Here is a 25251-nt window from a genome sequence, read left to right on the forward strand (position 1 = left end):
GCTATCCAAGAGCAAATGACAATACACGGCCAGGAGCCGGTCAGTTTTGAAGATGTGAAAGATGAGATATTTGACATGGTGAAACCTGCGGATCCCTGCAAAATCACGTTGCAAGATCTCTTATCTTGGTATGTTTCCTTAAATTTATAATATTCGTCAATGGTTAACTGCAATAACAATTATTTCCTTGATCAGATTGTACATATACCAACTTTACTGCAGTGTTTTTTATCGAAAAAACATTTTTGGTATCAGAGCCACTTTTCAGCTTATGCCCAAGCACCGCACAATGTACAATATCCGCGAAACCAATTGTTAAATTTAATACAGAGATATGGAATGTTTTATATTTCACTCCACTTGGAATTTTTTCGTCGACCGCTTTCGGTAGCACCGCGCGGTGCTGTTCAACCTGAGACCGGACTTTCTTTTTCCTTATGCTTTATTATTTCGATTTTGATTTTATATAGAATATCGAAAATCTGCTCCCGACGCGGCCTGGGTCACGGGCTGTCGGGGCTCAAAATTGGCCGTAAAAGAGTTGGGCGCCAGTTAATTTTAATTAAATGAACAAAAACAATTCCATTTATTTCATTTCACAAAACAATTAATTAGGGTTCAAATGGGATGACCCAAAAGGAAGGAGATTCCGAATTTCCAAGAACATTAAATGAATTGATTAAGCAGAATGTGCAAGTACTTATGAAATGAAATGTGTTTCCGAAAGTCCTTGACAAGAAACCGACTCTCTTGGTTTAACCGTAATTGCTCCATATGGACTTCCTACTTACATTAACTTAATAATTAAATTTACAATTAAAAGCACGCAATTGCCAAAAGTAATGGACGGGTCGAGAGTTAATTCGAGAGTGATTCTCTACGATCGATCGGCTCGCTACGTGTTAAGAGGGGGAATCGGTGGCTTCGGGTACCGGACCGCGAGCTCGTAGGCGACACTTAAATCTTACCCGACAACCGGCGCCGAATTCAAAATTGATGGTAGATTGAGGTTTCCGTCGCTTTAAGGCCTTAAAAGTGTATAATTTACTATAGCCTTTCGTGGGACCAGTCGCGAGACGTTGAGGCAAAATTTTCGGTTATAAACCAATAGGCTCCGTAACGAGGCTTTTCCAAATATCTGACAGAAAAGTATTCCAATCTGCATGGCTTCGTTAAAGTTAACAATACTCATTCAACATGTTCAGAGAACGAGATTTTCTGTTCAATTTGATGCTCCAGGCTAATAATCTCGAATAATGATAGGTTTATCTTTGTACCGACTGCGCTTATAACGTTACTCTCCTTAAGATGATATGAAAGGCGTTGAAAAATTTAATTGACGTCGATAAAACAAAATTCATCTATACCCTTTTTGGTGGTAATGTCGTTTTGAATTCTCAAGTGGTAACATAAGCTGGTACCTTACCGACATTTATATTTATGATGAAGTCTTTTACAGTCGGTTACGAGGCTACCCTATTTCCTCAAAATAGAGAGGCGCGCATTACATTAAGTATGAGTCAGTTACCGGAAGATAAATATCGAATTCAAAGCAACAATAATATCATCTGATTAACCCAATCGAGGAATGTTTTGGCTTGTTTGCACGCCTTTCGCACCGAACTGCACTCTGGACCAAAACACAGGGCCTACTCATCCGTCAACATAGTGCACCGTTTTTTCCACACTGTCGTGAGTCCGAGCCGCGTCAGAATTTTCCGAGATAATTAAATCACCGGTTTCCGAGGTGCGAAGACCCGAGTAAGAGAGAGGCAGGCGTGCGAATTAGAGAAGGATCACGATGTCTCGTGCCGCGCAGACAATATTTCGGTTTCTTATATGTCTAGGCGTCGCTCGCTCAGCTGATCTAGGCCGAAATTCCGAATCGAACTCGTGTTTCGATATCTCGAACGCTTTCAGATTCTTGACCAACTTTGACTGATGATTATTTAACTGTTTTTACTTGTTGTAATGGATTTGATTGGGATAGGAATTGAACTCTCAGATTGACGATTTATCTCATCAGAGTACGCCAACTGTTCATCATCGAATCCGGATAAAAAAGATTCAAGGTGTGGGTGCAAATGGGTTGGTTTCCTAAGTATTTCGGAATCCTGTTAATTTAGTAATTTCTGATTCTAGAGAATTCCTGAATTTGCTTTGAATTAATTAATTCGATCCCTGAAGTATTGCTCTACAGATGTTAGTCTCAACTTAATTTAGGTTACCCAGCTTCGGATATCCACTGGTTTTAGGATTTTGAGGTTTGAGAGGATGTTGTTGTAGGTTCTTTGTTTTGCACGTCCTCGTGCTCCGATTCTTCTTATCGACTGTGAAAGTCCGGCAGATCGAAGGCAATCTCAATGATTGAGTCCGAGCTGTCTTTCACAATTGAAAATAGTGATAGTTCCTGCTTCAGAGCTGTCGCATTAACAAGGCTGAAGTTACGGATCTACACTTTCTCTGTATTGTTTTTATTTGAACCTGCTTCGATTGACATATGTCAATCGAAGGTATGGCTCCTTTTCTTTCACTTTTCTTTTTCTTTTCACGATCTAATGTTCGTGTTTTTGGGAGATGCTGCCATAGCACAGTCCCAGGATAGGGTTTCAAAAGGATTTCGAATTTAGGGATGCGACGGCTACCTCGATGGAAGAGATCGCTGGGGTTAGGATTTAATTTTAGAATTCTCCTGTGTATAAATTTTATTTCATAAATATTTTGTGAGTCCGTTTGACTCCGCTTTTTCTCCTGACTATTCTAACTTCCTACTTTTGTCCAATTGGGACCTGAATTTATCCTACTTCTATTAAATTTGAGTGACTGTTCCCATCGATATCTAAATTTAATCTGTCATTTAGAATTTTACTTGAAGTCTCCTGGAGTCTCGCGGCCTCTCCCTACTCCACGGCTTCCTCCTACCTCTCGTCCTTTTCGCACCGCCTAATTCTGCGGTTATTGCGCACGCGTCGATCGCCGTCGATTTCGGTCTCGCGCAAGCGCTCCTAATTCGCCCCGTTACAATAGTGACTTCCTGATCACGTTCGATCAAGCCCTAGCAACAAAATCCAAAAACAAGGAAATTGGACCCTGTCTTCATAGGCATCTCAAGGATAAGATCTCGTATAAAAACGGCACCAAAAGAGACCACGTCACTAGTCTGCGGCAGTCTGTCAACCACTCTTGTACTAAGACCGAGTTCTCAGTCAGTCAGTCCACACTCTGTGTGGCTGGGGTTCTCTGAAGAGCTGACCGTACCGTTAGTAACAGTTGTGCGTTTCGGTACTCCGACATCCACAAGCCAACAGTGAGAAGAACGACAACGCTGCGAATTCCAAACCAGCAGGAGAATCTTGGCAAGCTCCAACTCTAGGGCACGCCCCGGTTAGAAGGCGTTCATGCGCAGTTCATCGCAATCGGCAGGACGTAGGAGAGACGTCACCGGAAGTAAAGGCCTCTGCAAAACCAAGGTACAGGTCCTCTTCGAAGAGCTCCACTCTTTCACCCTTCATCACTCTCTTTCTAAGCCTATTCCAAATTACTAAACCCGCAACAGAATACGGTATTCACCTTCCGGTAACGACTACCACATTCTAACTCCTCACAATATAAATCGCAACTCATTAGCTGCCCCTGCTGAGTAAGACAAAGCGCACCTTGCAAGCGAAGAAGATCGCGTCAGCATTCCGCAATTGATACGCGGACATATATCGTTACATTTCCGCAAGCCGCTAGCGCGCGGCCTCCATAGTCCTTGCCTCGTCCCGCGACGATCCGCTTAGCACAGCATATCTTTTGCTCACCTTACCCTCATGGACACGGTACCCCTTGCATCGCAAATAGAACTATTTGATTCAATATAAAACGACAGCTTAATTCTCACGAAACCTTAAAACCTCTCCTGAGTCCTCATTGCAACGTTCGAACCACCCTTTGAGGACCAAAAACCTATCGATCCCACTAAACAGATTGACATAGCCGCTCGAATTATCCTCTCCATATTCCTCAAATCATAAACTGGTTACGCCTGCGTACGAGTTCATTCTTTTACAATCACTATACCGTCCGGACAAATCTGTGAAATTCCCCCGGCCTCGCTAGCAACTCAGCCGCCACGTAACAGTCTATGTTAAGAGTTATACGAAAGAAACCGTTCCATATGTCATTTCGGTAAAGTAGTGATAAAGAGATATATGTAAAACTGTCGAAATCCTGTGAATTCATTATTCTAATGACTGTCTAGGACCAACGTCGCCATCTGTGACATTTAACTGCAACTAAATTTCTGCTCTAAAAACACTTGTTAGCCCCAGGACAAGCCAGCATTCTCTTCCAATCGTTGGTGAAAGTATTTACCACATTTTTCCATTTGACTTATTAATGTTCCATTTCCGCGGTATTCTAAATTGTTCGAGCTATGTCCTGAAACTCTTCATTTTCGATTCTAAGCGTCCAAGAAGCGTAAAACATCGAAAACGTGCACGGACCACGCCAGGTTTGTTCTAGTCCATGATAAATACATTTTTTATGGATAATGAAATTTCATGAATTTCAGGACTTACTTTACGGCCTCTATATTCACGGGGTAAAGAGGGAGAGAGAGAGAGAGAGAGACATCCAAGATATCGGTACACCCAATTCTCCGAATATATATTGTGACAATGCACCCGGTGGGCGATCGCCCCAGGGCTCCGAATGTTGAACAATAATTCTGAAATCCATTAAAATCATTTCCGAAGGCAGTGGTATTATATTTTAATTGTATCATTTCACCACGTCTTACTTCGGCACACTCGACGCTCAAGGCCGACGAGGAGAGGAGTCCGAATACCCGTTACGTTACCTGTAATTTTTTTTTTTGTACTATAAGTTGTGTATGGCTTGGACGTTAGGACGTCCGCGGTGAGGCCAGTGTGGGCATAATTTCATATCGGGCGCAGCCGGCCACGCCTGCAGATTTATAGTCTCCCTGGCGCCCCCCCCCCCCCATTCTGAGAGGTTATACTCCCCATTACTTCCAGCGACCCCACCGCCACAGAGGGCCCGAAGGCCCAAAACGGGCTGGAAAAACCCGACTACTCCGGATCGCTCGTTCAAACCCCGGGGAGGCGCTGGCCGGGTCGGGGCCTCGGCGACGCTCTCCCCGAAGGGAGGCCACTTGACCCCGCCCGTTGCCCGCGGGGAACCCCGTGGAGGTCCTCCCCTGCACCCGCGTGGTGCGAGCATTCGTGCAAGGCGCCAGCTGAGACGTAATGCTCCAGCGTGGTTTAGCGAGCTTTCCAGGCTAGGTCTGATGGGAACCCGATCCATCGACCAAGATAACCCAGCGAGTATTTGGATCGGTTATCCCATCTATCGGCCCGTACTAGCTCGCCGGCCTTCTTATTACGGCCGATGGTGTCGGCCCCCAACCCGCACCCGGAAATCCGGAACACGGGATGGGTTACCCAACGTATTCCGGCCGTCTGGTCGAGGAGTATTTCTATGATGAGGGAAACCTGTCGCCGGTAACTCTAGGGGGAACGAGAGTGCGATCAGCTCCGCAGAGCGAGCATCTCTCACAGTTCCTCAGTAGCCATTTGCCGTTTCGTTACGGACCCATGGGGGTCCGCATCTACCTCCATCACGCAGAGGTTTACGGATGGCCCTTGGCCGCGTGGACTCCCACCCAACGTCGTGCCTTTTGGAGGCTAAGGCGAGTGCGCGCAAGAAGATGACATTCATCGCGGGACAAGGGCGCCCTCAAGGGACCGCAGAAAAGGACGACAACGGTGGCAGAGAGGCCTCGCCCCGCCGCCGCCCATGGATGCCGGGGCCGCGCGGAGTAGGGCCGAACTGAGCCACCCGCGTACCTGCGCTTGACGGCAAGGGTCGACCCATGGTGGCGTCGCTGGGTCACCGCGTCCGTACCCGGATTTCCGGCCCTTCACTGATGGCGGGAGGACGGCGCATTGCCGGTGGCCGTGGACCCCCCGCCGTGATCTTAGACTCAAGGGAATCCATAAAAGGGTGGTGAGGGGGGGTCCCAATTGCGTCGCCCTCCTACGCCGAGGCCAGGCCGCGGTGACCCCAGGGCGGAAGGGCCCACTGGTGCCCTCTTACCCGGGAGCCGTTGCATCGAGGGATATCGGCACCCCCGGGCAAAATCGCGAGGAATCTTGCCTCAAGGAAGCCCAGGACCACCGAGTCCCCGAGGAGCTGCGTCCCTGGACCTGCGGATGACGTCACGCGCCGGCCGCGCGCCCCAATTGGACCGCGGGATCCGCTTCAAATCCAGCGCGCGAACCTGCGCCGCGGCTGTCATCACCGAAAATCCTTGAAATTCAGAACGTGACCGCTGTCAATTGGCCGACGCAATTTGGCAGCCGACGGCGGCCAATCAACAAAAACTTCGAGCCGCCGAGCCTTCCCGGAGGACCGCGGCGAGGACCCGGTGTTCTTGGTCCGTGAGCGTCGAGCCGTAAGGACATCGATTCCGCTGCCTTCGTCCTGCCATCACTACCTCCACTACAGGAAGACATCAGGAGGACCGTCACACTCGCCGAGCCCGAGGTTTGAGCGTATAATAAATTGATTAGATTTTGAGTAGCCATTTTGTTAGTTTCCCTCTTTCACGTTTTTCCCCGGGTAACCCATCGCCGGGCCGCGCGCCACGCGGTCGGCCCTTCCGCTGTCTAATCGGCCAGGGTCTCGCGTGATCAGCCTCTTTTGTTTCTTTCGACCTAGTCTGGTGTGAGCGGCCTAATTATATTTTCGCGGCTAAAGTCTTGTGTGAGCGGCCTAGTTGTATTATTTCGGCCAAAGTCTCGTGTGAACGGCCTTGCTGAATTAAAATATCTCATTGCTGCCTCTCTCCTCAGTCGGATCAAGAAGCCGTGTCGACCCGAACTCAAGGATGCTGTTTTGAGCGGTTGACACATTAATGTCCTTTTGTTTTCGCGAAGAGCGAACTTTGTTTAAATAATTCCCATTTTCGCGAAGTGTAAATCGTAATTAATATATGACATTTTTCGGGAGGGCGAATTTTCAAAGTCAGTTTTCCTTTTTTCGCGAAGTGCGAACTTTATTTGAATTAAAATCTGTTTTCGCGAAGTGCAACCCGTTATAACCTAAAATTCCGTTTTCGCGAAAGGCGAACCCCTCTGTAATTCCCCCTTTTCGAGCTGGATATTTCTTGTAGAACAGTGCCTGCTTTCGATTTAGCCGTTCCATTTCTAAATCGAAAAGTAAATATATGTCCGGATTTTCAACTATTGTAAAATGTTAGTTTCTTAATCCGAGTATAATTAGTGGGATCTTAATTATTTCCGAGCGAGTATAACGTATAACGAGTATAACAGGAGCCGGACCAGAAGGCAGGAGCTCTGATGACCCTGGCTGCCACCGACGAGGCGAGGCCTGGATGCTACGCCCTCGCCAGAGTACCCGGGGCTTACCCAAGGGTCCGTTCCCGGGTGAGCCAAGATCCCCCGGAGGTGAAAACATCGGGGGCCCAGAGGACCAGGGCCCGCCGGGACCCGACGGATCACCGCTCGGCACGGCCAAGGCATCGCCGGCGGCTCGACGTGCGCCAGGCGCGCAACGCCGTTGCCCAGCAACCGCGCACGGAGACCGCGCCGCCGCAACCCCTTGCCCTAGGAATCGAGCCGGCGCACGCCGATTCCGCCGAAAATCTGGTGCTAAGGAGCCTCTCGGCCAATCAACGACGCCGATTGGAATTCGGACTGGCCAGCCAAAGCCCTATATAGGACGGCGCACAGAGAGCTCCGATCTTCTCCGTCTACGACCGTTGGACCGACCGGACCTGCAACGGACACAGTTTTCTTGAAAATTGTCTAATTGTCTCCCGTGCTTGAAGACCCGAAGACCTTCCCGACTCGTTGAGGGACTTAGCCGAGGGGCCGGCGAGCGGCGGCGAATTTTCTAGAGTAAAGTAAGTGCTACGTGCTCAATCGAGGACCCCCTTTTCGTTTTCTTTGTCTCCTTGATGGGGGAAGTATTAGAGTCGCCGCGTAAATCCGTGTGGTCATAGGGCACGGATCGTGTCGCGCCGGTGAGCGGAAGCGTACCACGTAGTCGGTATTCGTTAGTCTCACACGGGCGATCTTCCGGATTGCCCTGGTGGGGCCTGCGACTCACGGAAACCGAGATTTGAGTTAGCCTCTCGGGAGACCGCGGGGTTCCTCCGGCGGACACAAGGGCGACTTTTCGTTTTCTTCGAGTCGTGTCCCGTAGTTTTCTCGCCATTTTCTTTGTAATTTTCGGTCGCGCCCTTTTGAGTAGAAGCGCGCAGTTTGAGTCTTTTTTTGTTGTCTGGCCGTGAAATTCGGGTTTCTTCGTAGTAATTTTCATTGACTGGCGGAAGTTGGCGAATGGTTTTGACTTCCGCCGAACCTAGTTTTCGAGAATAGTAGAGTCTTTTGCCACGGCCAGAAGTTGGGTCTGAGGAGGGTTCATTTTCTTTCCCGCAGGATCGGAGGCGGAGAAGCCGCGCGGCGATCGCGTGGTCGCTCGCGTCTGCGACCCATTTTGTTTCCCCGAAAATCCAGATTTTCTTCCGGTCAAAATTTCGATTTTTGAGTTTACGTTGCAGAATAATTTTGAGAGTATTCTCGCGACTCGTCCGTCGAGTAAATTTTGTATAACATTGCGGAAATTTAGAGTCGAGAATTGTAGAGAATAGTTCGTATAATTTGGAGCTAATTAGTCCATAAACGCAAGCGCAAACCCTTAAATATTTGAATTGTGGAAATTTGTAAATTTGATTGAGTGCGATGTGAATTTAGGTGACAAATTTTGTCCTTTATAGCGAATCGTTTTGCGCCTTTCGCGCTAACTCGTCTTTCCCGGTGACAACCCGAGAAAGCCGTTTTTTTTGTTCTTGGTATCCGACCCGTAACCGATTTTCTATTTCGTGCTTTAATTATCTCTCGCCTAATTGTCTCGCGAGAATTACCTTTCAAATTTAATTGTCTTTTGGGCGGCCTTCCGCCGAACCCTATTTTCTTTCCACATTTCTGTTGTCTCACGTAATTTTGTTAATCTAATTGTTTTCTTTTTCTTTTTATTGTTAAACTAAATTTGTCACAAATTGATACCAGATTTGAATTGGTTTTTCTTTTGAGTAGAACGGCTGAATTCCCCTGCCTTCCCCGAGCCTATGATAAATCCCCAAATTTGTTGAGGTTTTCCCCTTTTTCCCCCGTATCTTGGTCTTACCCTCGCCCTCTCCGAACCTTGGCGCGTGCGCGCTCTGAGCTAGTCGGCCGCGCCGCGACAATCGTTGAGGCGGAGATCGTTCGAGCCTACTCCGTTGAGTTAATTTTGAGATTGTCGAGATTCGTTCGAGAGTTCTGAAATTTTGAGTCGTTGAGGTTTTCGAGAGTGGAGAGTTTGCCGTTGAGTATTTTTGGCCTCCGGGGAGACCTGGCGCCCAATTTAGTGTTTCGTTCCCGAAACCGGGAAAAATCATTCACACGCGCGCGCGCGCGCGCACACACACACACGCACACACACACGCACGCGCGCGCGCGCATACACACTATATATATTGTGGCGTTATTTTTACTGAGATAACGCCCAAACAAAATTCTTGGGCGCCAGGCCATCCAAAGGGCCAATCCGGGACCCGAACCGTACGAGCCTAATCCGTCGGGGCTCGCACCAGCGTACGGGAGCTCACGCACCAGTGATGAATCTCCCAACCCACCCACGGTTTCGCACCAGCGTAAGGCCCGAAGGGTCGATCCCTCAACTAACAGAAGCGAAAATTATTCTAATGTCCCAGACACGCAAAAATTGAACGGAAAGTAGCGATACGAGACGAGACACAGCGTCGCCGACGACGAAAATTAATCGGGCTAGCTCAGTACACCCAAGCGACCGCGGAGAGGGCGGGGTCCTTTCGAGAAAGCAAACCAGAGGCGGAATTAAATTAATGATCTATTTATTCACAACTGAAAAGAATTGAATTTAACAATTTCACAAAATGGCCATCGGCGGGCCCACAATCTGGCTACCGGCCCGGCTGACGGAGCGCGCGCTCGCACTCGAAGGGACGATGCGCGCGGCGAGGCGCACGGAAAAAAAAACGGTGGCTCGTAAACAGCCAAAATAACTACGCGAAACTATATCTTCGACTATAAGATTGGGCTCGGCTACGGAAGAAGAATATGAATTAAGTCCAAGATAACGCGAAAAGTAAGAATGGCACGCGCGCAATTACCTACCCGGAACTAAATTAAATCGGGAAATATTAGAAGACTAAATTCGCGAAGAAAATATTTAAAGGTGAACGGACGGCAATCTGTCAAATACGCAAGCAAAATAAATTAAAGGTTTCGCGAGTAGGCAGCAATAACACCAAAAAAAGAATAAAAGAAGCGCAAGAAAAGGCAGCAATTTCAAAAGGTCGGCGCAAATAATCGACACGAGATTCGCAAAGTTTCGGACACATTAAATTTTCATACGCGATACTCGCTCGGAAATAACTAAAATCTAACTAAATTTTGTTCGAATCGCGAAATTAACATTTTACGGTGGTTGAAATACTGGACATATATTCAGTGGTCGATTTAGAAATGGAGCGGCTAAGTCGAAAGCCGGCACGGTTCCACAAGAAATTTCCAGCTCGGAAAGAGGGGATTACAGGGGGATTCGCATTTCGCGAAAACGGAATTTAAATTAAATAAAGTTCGTACTTCGCAAAAAAAGGAAACTGACTTTGAAAATTCGCACCTCGCGAAAAATGAAATGGAATTAACTAACGTTCGCACTTCGCGAAATGAATTTGAGTTCGCACTTCGCGAAAACGGGAATTAAATTAAATGAAGTTTGCACTTCGCGAAAAAAAGGTTGTCCTCGCGGTCGCGGTGAGTTCGTCCTTGCGGCACTCGCGGTTCCCCTGCCTCGGCTCAACTGCGGCGTCGCGGTGGGCGGGAGAGGGGGGAGACGCCCCCGCGTTGCTCGCGTCGCGGTCCGGTGGGTTTCCCTCTCGATTGCTCAGAGGTCGAAGTGTGGCATGGCGGGATACTCCGGGAGGTCGAAGGTGTCCGGGCGGTCGGAATGCACTCTCCGGAGTAGGGCCCGGAACCACCAGTAGTAAACCCCGAGAACGAGGACGGCCAGGGCCGCCAGGCCGCTCCACTCTCCGCCTCCCATGGACCCCGGGGGGGGGGGGAGCGCCCCGAGTTCCCTGCGTCGGTCCGAAAAGTTTCTCCAGTCGACGGGCGAGCTTGACGGACCGGGGGGAGGGGGGGCTCGGCGGTGGTGAGATCAGCCAGGAAGCCGGCTGTTCGCTTGGCCGGGCGTAGCTGCTACTGGACGGGATCTCCGGGGAGGCGGAGCGTCCGAGGTGGCCCGGGATTCCCTTGCCCGGCGTGGGAGGGCAGGACGAGCCCCAGGCGGACCTCAGGCCGGCGGCCGGGGTCGACGGCCGTGCGACCGGCGGCGTCAGCGGCAGCGGGGAGACCGAGGTGGGCGGTGGTGTAGTTTGCACCGACGTCCTAGGGAGCGCTCACGGTGGCGTCCTCGGCTGTGGTGAAGACGCTGGTCCGGGGGGCGGCCCGCAGATGTGGTGGAACACCTGCGCGATCAGCGGGTCGAGGGCCCGGTGACGAGCAGCCGGGTTGGCGAAGATCGCCGAGGCCTCCGGGGAGAACCACCCCTTGGTTTCCGCCCGAGCGAGCAACCGGTCGGGGTCTCGGTCGGGAGGGCGGCGGTGACCGGATCCCCGGTTGGTCCTCCGGCGTCCGGAGTGACGACGGGAGGGGGGGTTGGCGCAGGGGGCTCGACCTTCTCGGCCTCCGCGGTGTTGCGTCTCTGGGCGCAGGCCCGCGCTCTTTAGCGGCCTCACCGCTTGTGGCGCGGGGGGGGGGGGCATAGCGGCGGGGGCAGCGTGGGCTCCATGGCGCTCGGTGCTGCGAGGCCGAATGTCGCGGACGGCGGCGCGCTAGGGCCCGTCGGGATCCGCGGGCTCGCGGGGTGGAGTGCGGATGCGTCCGGCCGCAGGTCGTACGTCCGCGAGGCGGAGCGCGTCCGGCGGTAGAACGTCCGTCCGCGTAGCGGAGCGCGCTCTGCGGCAAAGCGTACGTTCGCGTAGCGGGGCGCGAGGGCGCGGCGCTGTGGGCGTCTCGAGGCGCGAGCGGGCCGGCAGACGCGTCCGTGCCGAAGGTACGGGTGGTAGCGGAGGTAGCGATGGAGGAAACGATTTTGACGATGATGCGAGTTATATTTAGAGAACCTTCGGTCGTTCGGGATGACCGGGTACAGACGACTGATCTTCGGGTCCCGGGGTACCTGTATTTATACCCAAAAAGTCCTTAATGCTATCTTACTCTAGCGCCGTCCCGTAAGAGAACCTCCTTGTCTAAACATTTTTTGGCGAGGCTACACCGGGCTTTCTCGTTTCTGAGTGGCGCGCCTCGCAGGATTTTTCCGGGGAGGCATAGAGGCGTCGGGACCGGAGTCACGCGCCGCCACGGCCCCGGTTTTGTTTCATCGCTCGATTAATCTTGCGGTTGCCTGGCCGTCGCGGAATCGGGGGATGAGTTGCGAGAAGGTCAGAGGGGTGGGTAAGGGATAGCGCCGAGGCCTGATCCGGGCCCTTCGGTGCCCCCCCCCCTCCCCCCGGAGGGGGGGAGCCACGGCTTGGGCGCCCGGGGGATGCAGATGGAGGAGGCGGGGGTCTCGTGCCCGATTGCGGGATTTTGATCGCGGGGACGCGAGTCCCGCGATCGGGGAGCCTTCCCGAATTGTTTTTCGGCGTTCCTACCCCATTGCACGGGGTGAGCGCCAGGCGAGCGGTCCCGGCGCCCCGGCGCATGGGTCAAGAGGAACACGTGCGCCGGCTGATGGCCCCGGGGCGCTCAACCCGCCGGCGAGAGCCGGGTAGGCCTCGATGGCGAGGGCGGCCGGATAGGACTCGGCCATGAGAGCGAGGGAGAGGGAGCAAGGGTAGACCCGGAGACGGACCCTCGGCGCTCCCGAATGAGCGTTGCGGTTGTACCCGTTGGGTCGAAGTGCAGCCCACGGCGCCTTCAGGGCACTCGAGGTCGTCGGGTCTGGAGGCAAAGGAATTTTCATAGGTTTTGGGAAACGTTCCGCCAGAGCTGGCGACGCAAACGTACAACAAGGTAATAAACGTGTCGACCGCTCCAGACAGCATCCTTGATTCGAGTCGACACGGCTTCTTGATCCGACCGAGGAGAGAGGCAGAGACTTTGGCCGCAAAAATACAATTAGGCCGCTCACACGAGACTAGACCGTCAATATCGAGAAATGGTCGCTCACACGAGACTTTGGCCGTCCTAATCAACAAATGGCCGCTCACACGAGACTAGACAGAGAGAATCAAAAGAGGCTGATCACGCGGTATCCTGGCTGATTAGCGGAAGGGCCGACCACGTGGCGCGTGGCCCGGCAACGGGTTACCCGAGGAAAAACGCGAAAGAGGGGATCTAAACCAAAAACCGACTAAAAATGTACTGAAATTGTACTGTACTCTCGAACCTCGGGCTCGGCGAGTGCGACGGTGCTTCCTCAGTGCCCTGGAGGTCGACCAGCGGTGGCGATGCTCCCCACGTAGTGGCGTATGTGCGTCGAGGTAGCGGTGCAAGGGGTGGTGTGGAGGCAGCGGATTCAACGTCTGGACAGCTCATCGCTCGCAGACCAAGAAGACCGGGTCCTGACCGCGCTCCTCCGGGCAGGCTCGGCGGCTCGAAGTTTTTGTTGATTGGTTGCCGTCGGCTGCCAAGTTGCGTCGGCCAATTGACAGCGGTCACGTTCGGAATTTCGAGGATTTCGTATGATGACAGCCACGACATGAACTGGGCCGGCGCGCAGGTTCGCACGCCGGATTTGAAGTTGTTTTCGCGGTTCTATCGGGCGCACTGCAGGAGCGTGACGTCATCTTGTGAGTGTGGTCCAGGGGCGTAGCTCCTCGGGGACTCGGTGGCGCCGATCCTGGGCTCCCTTGAGCCAGGATTTCTCGCGATGTAGCCCGGGGGTGCTGACATCCTTGGATGCAACGGCTCCTGGGTAAGGGGACCAGTGGGCCCTTCCGCCCTGGGGTCACCGCGGCCTGGCCTCGGCGTAGGAGGTCGACGCAATTGGGACCCCTCCTTGCCGCCCTTAGAGGGACTTCAGAGGACGGGGGGGGGGTCAAAGGACACGGCGGGGGGGCCAACGGCCACCGGCAATGCGCCCTCCCGCCATCCGTGAGAGGCCGGAAATCTGGATACGGACCCGGTGACCCAGCGACGCCACCAGGGGTCGGCCCTCGCCGTCAAGCGCAGGGTCGCGGGTGGCTCGGTTCAGCCCTACTCCGCACGGCCCCGGCACTCATGGGCAGCGGTGGGGTGAGGCTCCTCTGCCACCGTTGTCGTCCTTTTCTGAGGTCCCTCGAGGGCGCCCTTGTCCCGCGATGGATGTTATCTTCTTGTCCGCACTCGCCTCACCGCGAGGACGTCCTTACTTCTAAGCTATACACAACTTATGATACAAAAAAGAAACGAAAGGTAGCGCGACGGATATTCGGATTCCTCTCCTCCTCGACCTTGAGCGCCGAGCGTGTTGAAATAAGACGTGGATGAAATGATACAATTAAAATATAATACCCCTGCCTTCGGACAGGATTTTAATGGTTTTCAGGATGGAGGTTTAACATTTGGAGCCCTGGGGCGATCGCCCACTGGGTGCATTGTCACAATATATATTGTGACGGATTTTCGTCCGTCCCAGGACCACAACCGCAGTAGACGATACGGGATCTCCGGGAAACCCTAAGGATGGTGTGAGGAGACTAGTAAAGGTGCAGTGCTGCTCCAGGACCCCTCGGCACCCGCGGGATCGAGCGAGGGGAGGGACGTGAGGAGGTCGAGGAAGGGGCCCAGACTCCCCTTAACATCCGGGGAGTGGGACCCCTCGTCCCACGGGGGGAATTCTGCGAGGTCACCGGGAGGACCCATGGAGTCTCCCAACCGGGTGGAGTGCTCCGACCGAGGAAGTTCTCCGGCAAGGGCCAGCGGTCTGGTGATCCCAGCGCCCCGAGTTGGAGAGGATCGACCTGGTGAGGCCCGGAGGCGCCAAGAGATACGGGTGGCAGGCCTCGCGCGGTGGACAGGCCACAGCCACTGCCGAGGAAGCCGTGGCATTAGATTAGAAGGGTCGTCCTTCACCGCCAAGGTCGATCCCAGGGGGAGGCCCGCCGGCGGATTCCTCATCGGCCTCGCGAATTCCCCTACCACTTTCCGGGGACCCGGTGACAACCCCTGCGACCTCCAAGGTACCGAACGTTCCCCTCCCCTGACTCGCCGGGTACGCCGAGGGGGAGAAATATGTCTGGATTTTCGGGTTGCGTGGGTTTTCGAAAAGAGAGTCTGACCCGAGTGAGTGCCGCGAGTGGATGTGTGAAGAAGAGGACCGAGGGAGAGGTGCCGGTCGATGGCTCCAGTGAGACCTTAGGGTTCCGTTCACGTCCGTTCCAGGGAACTCCAGGGTGAGTAGGGAGTTCTGTACGCTACCGTTCCGTCCGTTTACGATATCAGAGCCCAGGGGATCCCAATCTCGCGTCTATCGGTCGAGGCTCATGGCGTTACGGACGCCTGCGCGTCCTATGGAAAGCTGAGTCCGTTCACGTCCGTTCCAGGTAACTCCAGGGTGAGCATGGAGTTCCATACGCTACCGTTCCGTTCCGTTTACGATATCAGAGTCCAGGGGACCCCAATTTCGCGTCTATTGGTCGAGGTTCATGGCATTCCGGACACCTGCACGTCCTAGGGAGATCTGAGGACGATCACCGAAGGACCTCTCTTCCGGCCGCGATGTTCGAACGCGTAAAAATATGTACTAGAGTATCTGGCATTATGTGAGAATATACCACTTTCCTCATTATCCGCTAAAGTATAGCTTTTGACACCTACTCCCTTAGGTCAGTTACGACCCCGACCCTAACTCTCCACAACTTGCCTCCTGAGCGACCCGGGACATGCCGTCCGAGTCCTCTCTCGCCGCCCTTCTCTCCGTTTTGTGATAAAATTTAGGTGATAGGTTTGCAATTACGAGTTACGATTCGGCTTAGACCGGTTTGTTGGTTCCGGGGACCCAAAAATCAACTGGCGCCCATTGAATAGTCGGAGAACGGGGAGGGAGGCGAAAGCGTGGATCGACGAAGGTGCGCGAGATTTTTCAGATGGAGGAAAAATCGCGTTACAATATACACACACACACCCTTTCGTATCACCTTAAGCGCCTGCTTGAATGAATATACTTCTTTTGTTTCCAACTCCCTTCGAAAACGCGCCTATTAAGGCATGCAAAGCAGGCTGTAAACGTCCACTTTCAGGCTGGTTAAGATGCTGTAAAAGTGACGTCAAAGAGTTATCGTTCGTGAAACTTTTCTTCAAACTGGGTGTACCGAATCGATACAAACTTTACAATATAAATATGAAGGGTATAAGAAAGGTCCTGAAATTCATTAAATTTAAATTTTTTCAAAATTTATTCATACATATTTTTAAAATTTGTTGTAAAAAATACAATTTTACGAGTGTCAAGACCTTCTTTTTAGCCTCCACATTCACGTTGTAAAGTTTGAAACGATGCGGCACACCCATTTCGGAGAAAAGTTTCATGAACCATTGACTCTTCAGATGCCACTTTCACATACCCTTAAGTGGAGGGGCGAACAAAAATTTTACGTCCGCTTCACCGGACGTAAAGTATTTGTGTGAACTTTATTGCCAAGGGAATTAGACAAAAAATATCCTGTGTCATGGGCGAAAGGTCATTTCGATGCCCTTGATCCACGATATACTATTTCTGTTTTCATGTATATATTATTTACCTTTGACTACGGAACCCTTTCGACATGTGGGCCAAATTCATCAATGTGTGTAAGCAATACATTGGACTAAATGTCGGACGTCTTCAGGCGCCTTTAGTATCCAAAGGGTTAAATAAGTGATTGGTAGCCATGCCACGGCGCCTAGCTTGCCATCTGGAAGTAGATGCCTCAAACTCACGACGTGGAAAATAACAGCTGAAATACTGGAAAATTGCTCTTTACTATTCTTCTAGGTTATTTACTTTTTCGTCGAATTATTGGTGCCGAAGTAATTAGTAGATCTGTTAAATGGATTCGACGGTCCATGTTTGTGATGATATCGTGTCTATTTTGTTATTATTGCCTCGGAATCGTAAATGTCATTGGCCTTGGCATGCCGATTTTCAGAAATTGATATCTCGTTTCCTGGTACATGATCCGTCAAAAACTGACCATTCGACACATTTCATAAATATCTAGTTTCTCCCAGTGCCAGTCCTTGCTGGAAAGTGTCTCACTGCGAAAAATAGCTGTTGGGAATTTCATGCGATTTTCTCACTTTTGACGTCATCAAGTTAAAACGGCCGACTTCCGGTTACTAGGATATTTAAGCCATTTATGTAGACCAAAAAATCTTCTAAAGTTTTCTTATACTGGTACTGACCATCTAAAGAAAATTAAATGCCTGTTAGAGCGATATTTAGAGTATTAGAGCAAAATAGTAGCACTCAGTCGACGCCTGTAAATTTGCCTAACACGCAACCGCGCCTCTTGATTATTACTTATCCACAGGCAAGAATTTTATCTTCTTCAAACGACTCCAGGACTCTCTTTTTCTAGAATGTACAAAAAAGCATGGTGATGACAAAAATAATCAGTACATGTGTTATGTCAAAATCGTAACAAATCTTGATCCGCACTCAGATCAACTTACCTGCAGCACGGATCAAACCCCCTTTTTGGCCACGAATTCAATCGTAGAGCCAGGGACTGGGGTTCACAGAGGGTCAAGGACGAAAAGAAACAATAATAGGGTTATTAACAATTAACAAACCTTTATTACTAATCAACAAATTTAAAATGTCTTCTCAAATACAATTCTGGGTGTTGCCCGAAATATACGGAATCAATGATCGGAGCAATGCAGAGATAAAAGAATAAAAATTTCAAAGGTACGCTATACAGTGAAATGACAAATACCAGAAGTTCAAGATCACGAACCTTCCTTAACAAAAATTGAAACCGGGGTCCTTCGTGTCGCTCTACAGGTGGGGTTGTACCCAAATTCAACATCCGAATTTTAAAAACAAAATCTAAGAGCAAAATTTAAAAGCAAAATTTAAGAGTATGACTTTAATATAAAAGAATTATTTGATTAGGATAGGACTTGAAAAGATTTCTTAAGGAATCAAAACTTCTAAGTATAAAATTAAGTATCCAAAAAATAGGTGATTCGAATTAAATATCGATAAGGCACCACTAGAAACAATTCCGGGATCGCTTAAAATTAGGAGGGAAACACTCACAATAGTAACATTCAATGAAATACATAAAATGCACAGACCGATATCAAATACAGGTTCAGTGGACGTTCAAATTGCGCAATCAAATTTCTATATTAACTCACAGAGACAAAATACAATACTTCAGAAACCTCAAGCACCTTCCACCGCCGAATGTGTCAAAATTAAATTTAGCTTCCGAATTATAAGTTCAACATTACGCGAGACTCGATTAAGTCAGACAAAACAATCTAAGTCTGCAAAAATCCACAATCTAAAATCGAAAAATCTCAATTAATTCAATACAACATTTAGAGTAATTCTCAAAATTTAATATCCGGGCAATAGGTTCGGCAGTGAAAGTAATACCGACAATGCGGACAAATCGACCCGAGAAGCTACTATTGGAGGAAAGGACAATTGACCGTGATACAAACGAAGGGTTGTGTTACGGGGCGGCCGAGCGGATGCGAGGCAGGGGTAATTCGGATGGAGATTACCCAAATCTTGTGCGTAACGTTTATTTTGCGTTTGTGAGGAGATTGATCCGAGCGGCTAGATCAATTCCTCTGGTGGGATCTAGGAGAGTGAAGGATAAAAAGGGGGTGCGAACGAAAGGCTCTGTGGCGATAAGAGTTGTATTTATTCGTACGCGACGTTTGAACTACAGTCAGCTGTGAGGAGCACACGAGGTGCCTTGACCTAATTTCTCTGGATTAGTATACTTCCGCGTCGTGGAGGTTCGGGTGTCGCGATAGCGCGCTTTAGCGGCGGCAGGTTACTGGACGCCGGAGTGCTGACGCGGGAATTTTTGATATTTTAATGGTGGTCTGCGCGTGATTCTATCTCGCGTTGCTGAGATTCGAGCTCAGCTGTTAAAAGAAAATTGATGGGTTCTTAATCTATTCGGTTAACCGGAGCAAGGCATGGAAATCGCGATAATGATTAGTATTCGGTTTTGGTCGGAGATGAAGGGTTAATAAGTAAACTAGATTGAAAATGAGGATGAATCGAGCTTGCGAAGGATCCTCTACCTGGTTTGTTCAGTGGCCGTAATCGGTGACAGTCTCTTTTGATCGACCCGGTCGGATGACAGTGCGTGAACACCTTCGTCCCGTGGCGTACCCTAGGGTTGGAGGTCTCCTAGAAGCCTCCCGTCCAACGGACGTCGCAGTACCGCCGTCTAGTCCTGACTCGGTGGCTGGATCGCTGGAGTACCGGATGGCGCTACTGCAGCTCGCAGGATAGTAGTCTTTGGCAGGGAGTCCAATGGTCTCGGTCTCTGACTCGCTAGGAACGGAGTACCGGGTTCGATGACGACTGACGTTGACTTATCACAAATTGACTAAAAGACTGACTCCCCCGACTTCTGATCGGACTGCTGGTTTTATTAGCAGGATATTCCAATTGGTGGGGGTTTCCTAGGGCGCAGGTGAGGGTGGACTTCGGAGTCGTGCTGATGCGTTGCGGAGTCCTCAGGTTGTTTGCCCCGGGTCGGCCGATGACTTTTGGAGCCTTTTGGCCGGTGAACTCGTTGGATTCTTTCGCAAGAGATTCGCGTTTCTGTACTCGGATTTCCATGGCTGACTCCGGTTAATGAAAAAATAGGATTTTTCCCTATTTTAGGGTACGGAAGGTACCTACGTAACAGTTGAAATTGAAAATTGCTTCAATGTTAACCTTTGGTGATTGGAGTTTCGGGGGAAAAAAGGATCCGGTGCTGGGCCTCTGGTTTCTGATGCCTTCCGAATAGCCTGAGTGCTATTTGTCAATTCCCTTCCTCACTCTGCTCGTCGGCTTCTTCTTAGATTGCGGATGCTAAACGCTCCAAAATTCAAAACGGAGTGCGTTCCCGGCCGAGCTCCAGGTTTTCCGCAGCCTCCAGATCAAGGAGTAGGAGCTAGAGCCCTCCATGGTGGGGTCCACCTTTTGCTGCGTCTTCGGTTTTCTAGAGCTCGGTAGCGCCTCCTGGTGCTGACGCGGGGTTTCGCGCCCGGGGACTTTCCGACGTCGCGGGGACTTCAGCCAGCGCTAGCCCGTGCACACCTCTGGAATGCTAGCTCTGCACTTTACTTCTTCCCGGTGCAGGGCTCGGTTTCTCTGAACCCGATTTTATTTTAACTTTAAAATCTAGATTTTTAACTAGACTGCATCGAGTCGTAACACATGAAGTAATATAATATATTATACTATAAGGTATTGTAATGGAATGCAGTTTTGGTCCGTGCGTAATGCAACGAAAAGCAGCATCCTTCCAGGGTTCGAGCCTCAGAGACTCCTGAGACCGAAATTAATTTAAATTCTAATATGTAAAAGAAAACGAGACTGGCGAGAGAGCGAGGAGAGCGTTTCACGAACGATCAGCTGAGCGCATCAATATTACGGATTTCGGAAGGCCTGTCCGCCAGAACCAGTTCGAGCGAGTGTTTCTAAGACTGAGCGCTCCGGCGCCGTCCTGTCTGAATGAAATTTGGCGATTTAAATTCCTGGGAAGGTTTTTGAATTCCCGGCCTCTTTAATTTAATTAGGTGCAGTCCTAATTGGATTAAGGGGATTTTCCCCTGACCCACCTGCTCGGATCGGGAGAGGAAACGAAAGGAAATGATTCTCGGTCAAATTGCACTTAGACAGGACGGCGCCAGAGCGCTTAGTCTTAGAAAAATTCGCTCGAACCGGTTCTCGCGGACAGGCCTCCCAAAATCCGTAATATTGACGCGCTCGGCTGATCGTTCGTAAAACGCTCTCCTCGCTGTCTCGCCAGTCTCGTTCATTTACAGACTAGAATTTATGTTGTGTCAGTGCCCTGTGCAGTCCAATAAAGTTAATAGAATAAAAAAAATTAAAGCGTTTAGCTATACGAATAGTTGTGTCGCCAATAAGGCAATAAAGATTAAGAATAAGACTAACTAGAAGTTAGAGTGAAATGTAATGTTTGTATGATTGTGGGGTGAAATGAGAAGTATTTAGATTAAATGACAGCTCGATAGGTGATACTGTTTATGCGTGGTTGAGAGTTCGTGAAGTGCGAGCGGCCGTATGACTCAGTGAGTGAGATTTTTGCTGCACAAAGAAATTTATTGATGAGTGTGGGAATGAGAGAGTGAGGAATATGAATTGAGTGAGAAAGAAGTTAGAGTGAGGCTGGATGAGAATGATCGAATGGGAGTTAGTTCTGACTGAGGAGAGCTCGAGCGAAGTCGTAGGGAAAATCAAGTCCCTTTTTCTGAGATCTTTAAGACGTACTCTTCAATATATTCAATTTCTTTATATTAATTTTTTTATTAATAAATCAACCGTTTATGCTAATCCTGACACTTGAAATTTGATCCTAGATTTAAATTAATTTCGGTATCAGGAGACGTGAGGCTTGAACCCTCGAAGGATGCAGTTTTTCGTTGCATTAGGCACGAACCAAAACTGCATACCATTCCAATTGGCGCCCAACGTGGGGCTGGCGACTGCAGAGTGGGAGATCGCAGCGATCAGCCCTCAAAAATCAAGCAAATAAAAATTAAAATTAAGAACAAAATTCTGCGATAAAATGGCTACCGGTCAGGATAAAGAAGTTAATCTTAGCAATTCGCCGATTAATGATACGTATGCTATAACGGTCGACTCAGGTCTCGTGGCCAGTACTGCCCTTCGTACAAAGAACTTAGCGCAAGAAATGCGAACAGCTGAGCAAAATCGCAAGATTCGCGTCTCAAAATGAAAAAATTAGGAGTTGCGATGGGAGATTCAAAGAGCTCCAGGAAAAATATGCGACAGATTACAGGAAATATCAGGAGCGTATCGAAGCGTTACATACAGAACAATTAGAAATCAAAACTTAAAAGCTGCATGAGGTTGTGGACAAGGTTAGGGTCAATTACTCGGCATTTAATCATGCTCTTGAGGTAGTCGAACGATTAGGGAATAACATGATAGAGGTTAGGGCCGTTGTGAAATCAAATCGCGAGAAAATAACAAAAATAGAAGATGCACAAGGGCACACATGTGGATCAGGTATCAACATCGCGGCTTCAAATCGAAACGGATTTTCCCATGGATATCCTATAAAATTGGAGGCGCCGGTGATCAAAATCGGATCAAAAACGGATTAGCCGGTTAAATAAATCGGGATACATTAAGAGCGCGACGAATAACGTAAAATAGCAAAATTAAGTGAAAGTGTAATTCGAACTAACTCGAAATCGGCACTGGAGGGGATAAAACCTATATGAAAAGACTAAACGAAGCAGATGAGATTAAAAGTGACCGGGGGGGGTTGAAATGGTTCGAATGGTCGCGAAAATTAAACGTTAAAATAACTGAGGAAATCAGTTAAGGTGTGAACTACAACCACGAATGAAAGTTTAACCATAGATATGCAAAGTAAAAGAGGCACTAGAATTAAATCAGCGGGCGGTATACCCAGGGTAGAATAATATAACATATACGACGTAATACAACACAATATAAACCAAAATAAAAGTAAGGAATAAATTAACGAATGTAGAAAATCCTAGGAAGAAGAAACACGAAGATATAAAGTTAGGAAAAGCGATAGCGTATAAAAAAAATTAATTAATTAGATAATCGAATGCAATATAAAATAAAATAAAATAAATGGGAAATCAAGTAGTCTAAATTAAATACCCTAAGACAAACTTAAAATAAGAAATATATGGCTAGGAACTAAAACAGAAATAAAACTAAGCGATAAATGAAAGATAGCGTCGGTAGCAATAATAGTCAATACAGCTAAGACAAGACATGCAGTGAAAAGTTAAAATTTAAGTATAATCACTCTCTTTTGGCATCTCTAAAACCGCGAAAATAACCTCATTGGAAGACTGTTCGTCCCTCGGTGACCGAACATTGCTGCCCACGATCCGAGTCGGACAGTCACCTGAACGAGGGAGTTCTTTAGAGATCCATCGAAACTCAATGACCGAGCATTGCCGCTCACGATTCGAGTGCGGATAAAGCATCTCGATAAGAACGAATGGATTTTTATATGATTATTTTCAAGTTCGGTGTTCCAGTGGGCCTGGCATAGCAACCACACCCACATCCTAGTTCACTAAAATCCTGTACAAAAATCCTACCTTCGTGTCCTCCAGATCACACGCTGCGACTGAGATCGGAATTCCTACTCCATAAAACCTTAACCCAGCCAATATCCGCAGCTGGATAACATAGTCTATGTGATACTAAAACCCGGAGGGAATAACTCTGAAAGACACATAAATCCGCAGGTGATTTTAGTCCGCGAGTCCAAATTAATTGAAGAGTATTATTTCAAGTAGGGCTGATCAGCCACCGGAATTAAGTCCCAATTTCTCATTGAAGCTGTAAGTTAACAACTCTGTATTTCGATCCTATCAGCGGCCGAGTTTCAAATCAGACGTGTCGGTAAGAATTCGAGACGTAGGGAAGGGGAAACGCGGAGAGTCGCGAGGACGGTTATTAAGTCCGATCTGAATCCTACCCCAAAGAAAATTATCCAAAGAACCTTTGCTCCCATGTTTCCATATTCCTTTGTCGATTCGATGATGAACAAATAGAACGCACCGTTGATGGAATAAGCCGTTCTTACTGATGATCATTTCCTTTCCTTTCCTCTCCTGATCCGAACACATGAGTCAGGGAAAAACCCCCTTAATCCAATTAGGACTGCACCTAATTAAATTAAAGAGGTCGGAGATTTAAGAACCTTCCCAGTAATTTACATTGCCAAATTTCACTTAGACAGAACGGCGCCGGAGCGTTTAGTCTTAGAAAAACTCACTTGAACCGGTTCTCGCGGACAGGCCTCCCGAAATCCGTAATATTGACGCGCTCAGCTGATCGTTCGTGAAACGCTTTCCTCGCTCTCTCGCCAGTCTCGTTTTCTTTTACATAATACAATTTAAATTACATTCGGTCTCAGGAGTCGTGAGGCTCGAACCCTCGAAGGATGCAATTTTTCGTTGCGTTTAGGCACGGACCAAAACTGCACACCATTACAGTATTATATTAAGGTACTCTAATCAGTACATGTCATCATTTTTTGGGGCACTGGATATTTTAAATGTTTTATTAGCACCAATTTTTAATTTAGTATTATATTTTTATGTTACAGTGGTCAAGGTGACACTATGGTCAGCATTCTAATAGAATTTCATGGTTTTTGGGCATATGAAAATCGTGAGGCAATGGCAGCTGATACTGGAGACGAATCATCTCGTGTTTAATTCGAAGATTAAAAGCTGATGGGTCAAACAACATTTCAAAAACTAATATGCACAGAAGAGCAGCGATTCTATTGTCAAACCTTGGAAAGGGCAGTTAATTCACTAATGCCCTTCACTGTTCATCCATTCTGTAAACTAATAATTCCGAATGAGGGGGAAGATTCCTTATTTTGTAATCGCGAATTTGTATTTATAGAGACTGATATAGAATAACCGTATTGAATTTTGATTTACTTCTGATTATAAGAAAAATATTACTTACAATAAACCGTCAGATTACTGTAGTTGAAAACGTTTCGTTATTACCATGAAAATAAAAAAGATGATTTTTTATATCGACGACTGCTATATTTGCAATTATTTCCTATGCAGTTTGAACATTTTCATCAGGACGATCATCTGACATCGTTACACTAACGATTCTATCTCTTCTCCAACTTTTGGTTTTTCTTTTGATTTTCAAATACTTAGTTTAAAGAAAGTTTACGAGCGAAATTTTTCATAAGTAATCATGTTTATGATAAAAAGTTCAATCAATGTAATTTGTAAACAGTTTTAACCAGGAAGGAATGTTTTTTTCCAAAATTGATCACGTAAAAACACACATTAACATTTTATTTTTAGTAGAACTACTCATTGAACTCGAATGGTTCAGAAGTACATCCGCAATCTTGCCCCGCTTAAATCACCCTTTTTGCAATTTTTGTAT

The 25251-nt window shown here is 48.5% G+C and overlaps 1 protein-coding gene across 1 annotated transcript; it reads left to right on the forward strand.

Moving 5' to 3' along the window:
* On the forward strand, positions 1 to 24881 carry LOC111674023 (serine/threonine-protein phosphatase 2A regulatory subunit B'' subunit gamma-like). Its single transcript, XM_023432753.1, has 2 exons — positions 1 to 128; positions 24431 to 24881. Exons 1-2 carry the CDS (start codon positions 16 to 18, stop codon positions 24540 to 24542), a joined length of 225 nt encoding a protein of 74 aa, XP_023288521.1. The 5' UTR covers positions 1 to 15; the 3' UTR covers positions 24543 to 24881.
* The last annotated feature ends 370 nt before the right edge of the window (positions 24882 to 25251 follow it).

The sequence above is a fragment of the Orussus abietinus genome, unplaced genomic scaffold (genome assembly GCF_000612105.2).
Source record: "Orussus abietinus isolate OABI.00-Male unplaced genomic scaffold, Oabi_2.0 scaffold420, whole genome shotgun sequence".
Classification (NCBI taxonomy): domain Eukaryota; kingdom Metazoa; phylum Arthropoda; class Insecta; order Hymenoptera; family Orussidae; genus Orussus; species Orussus abietinus.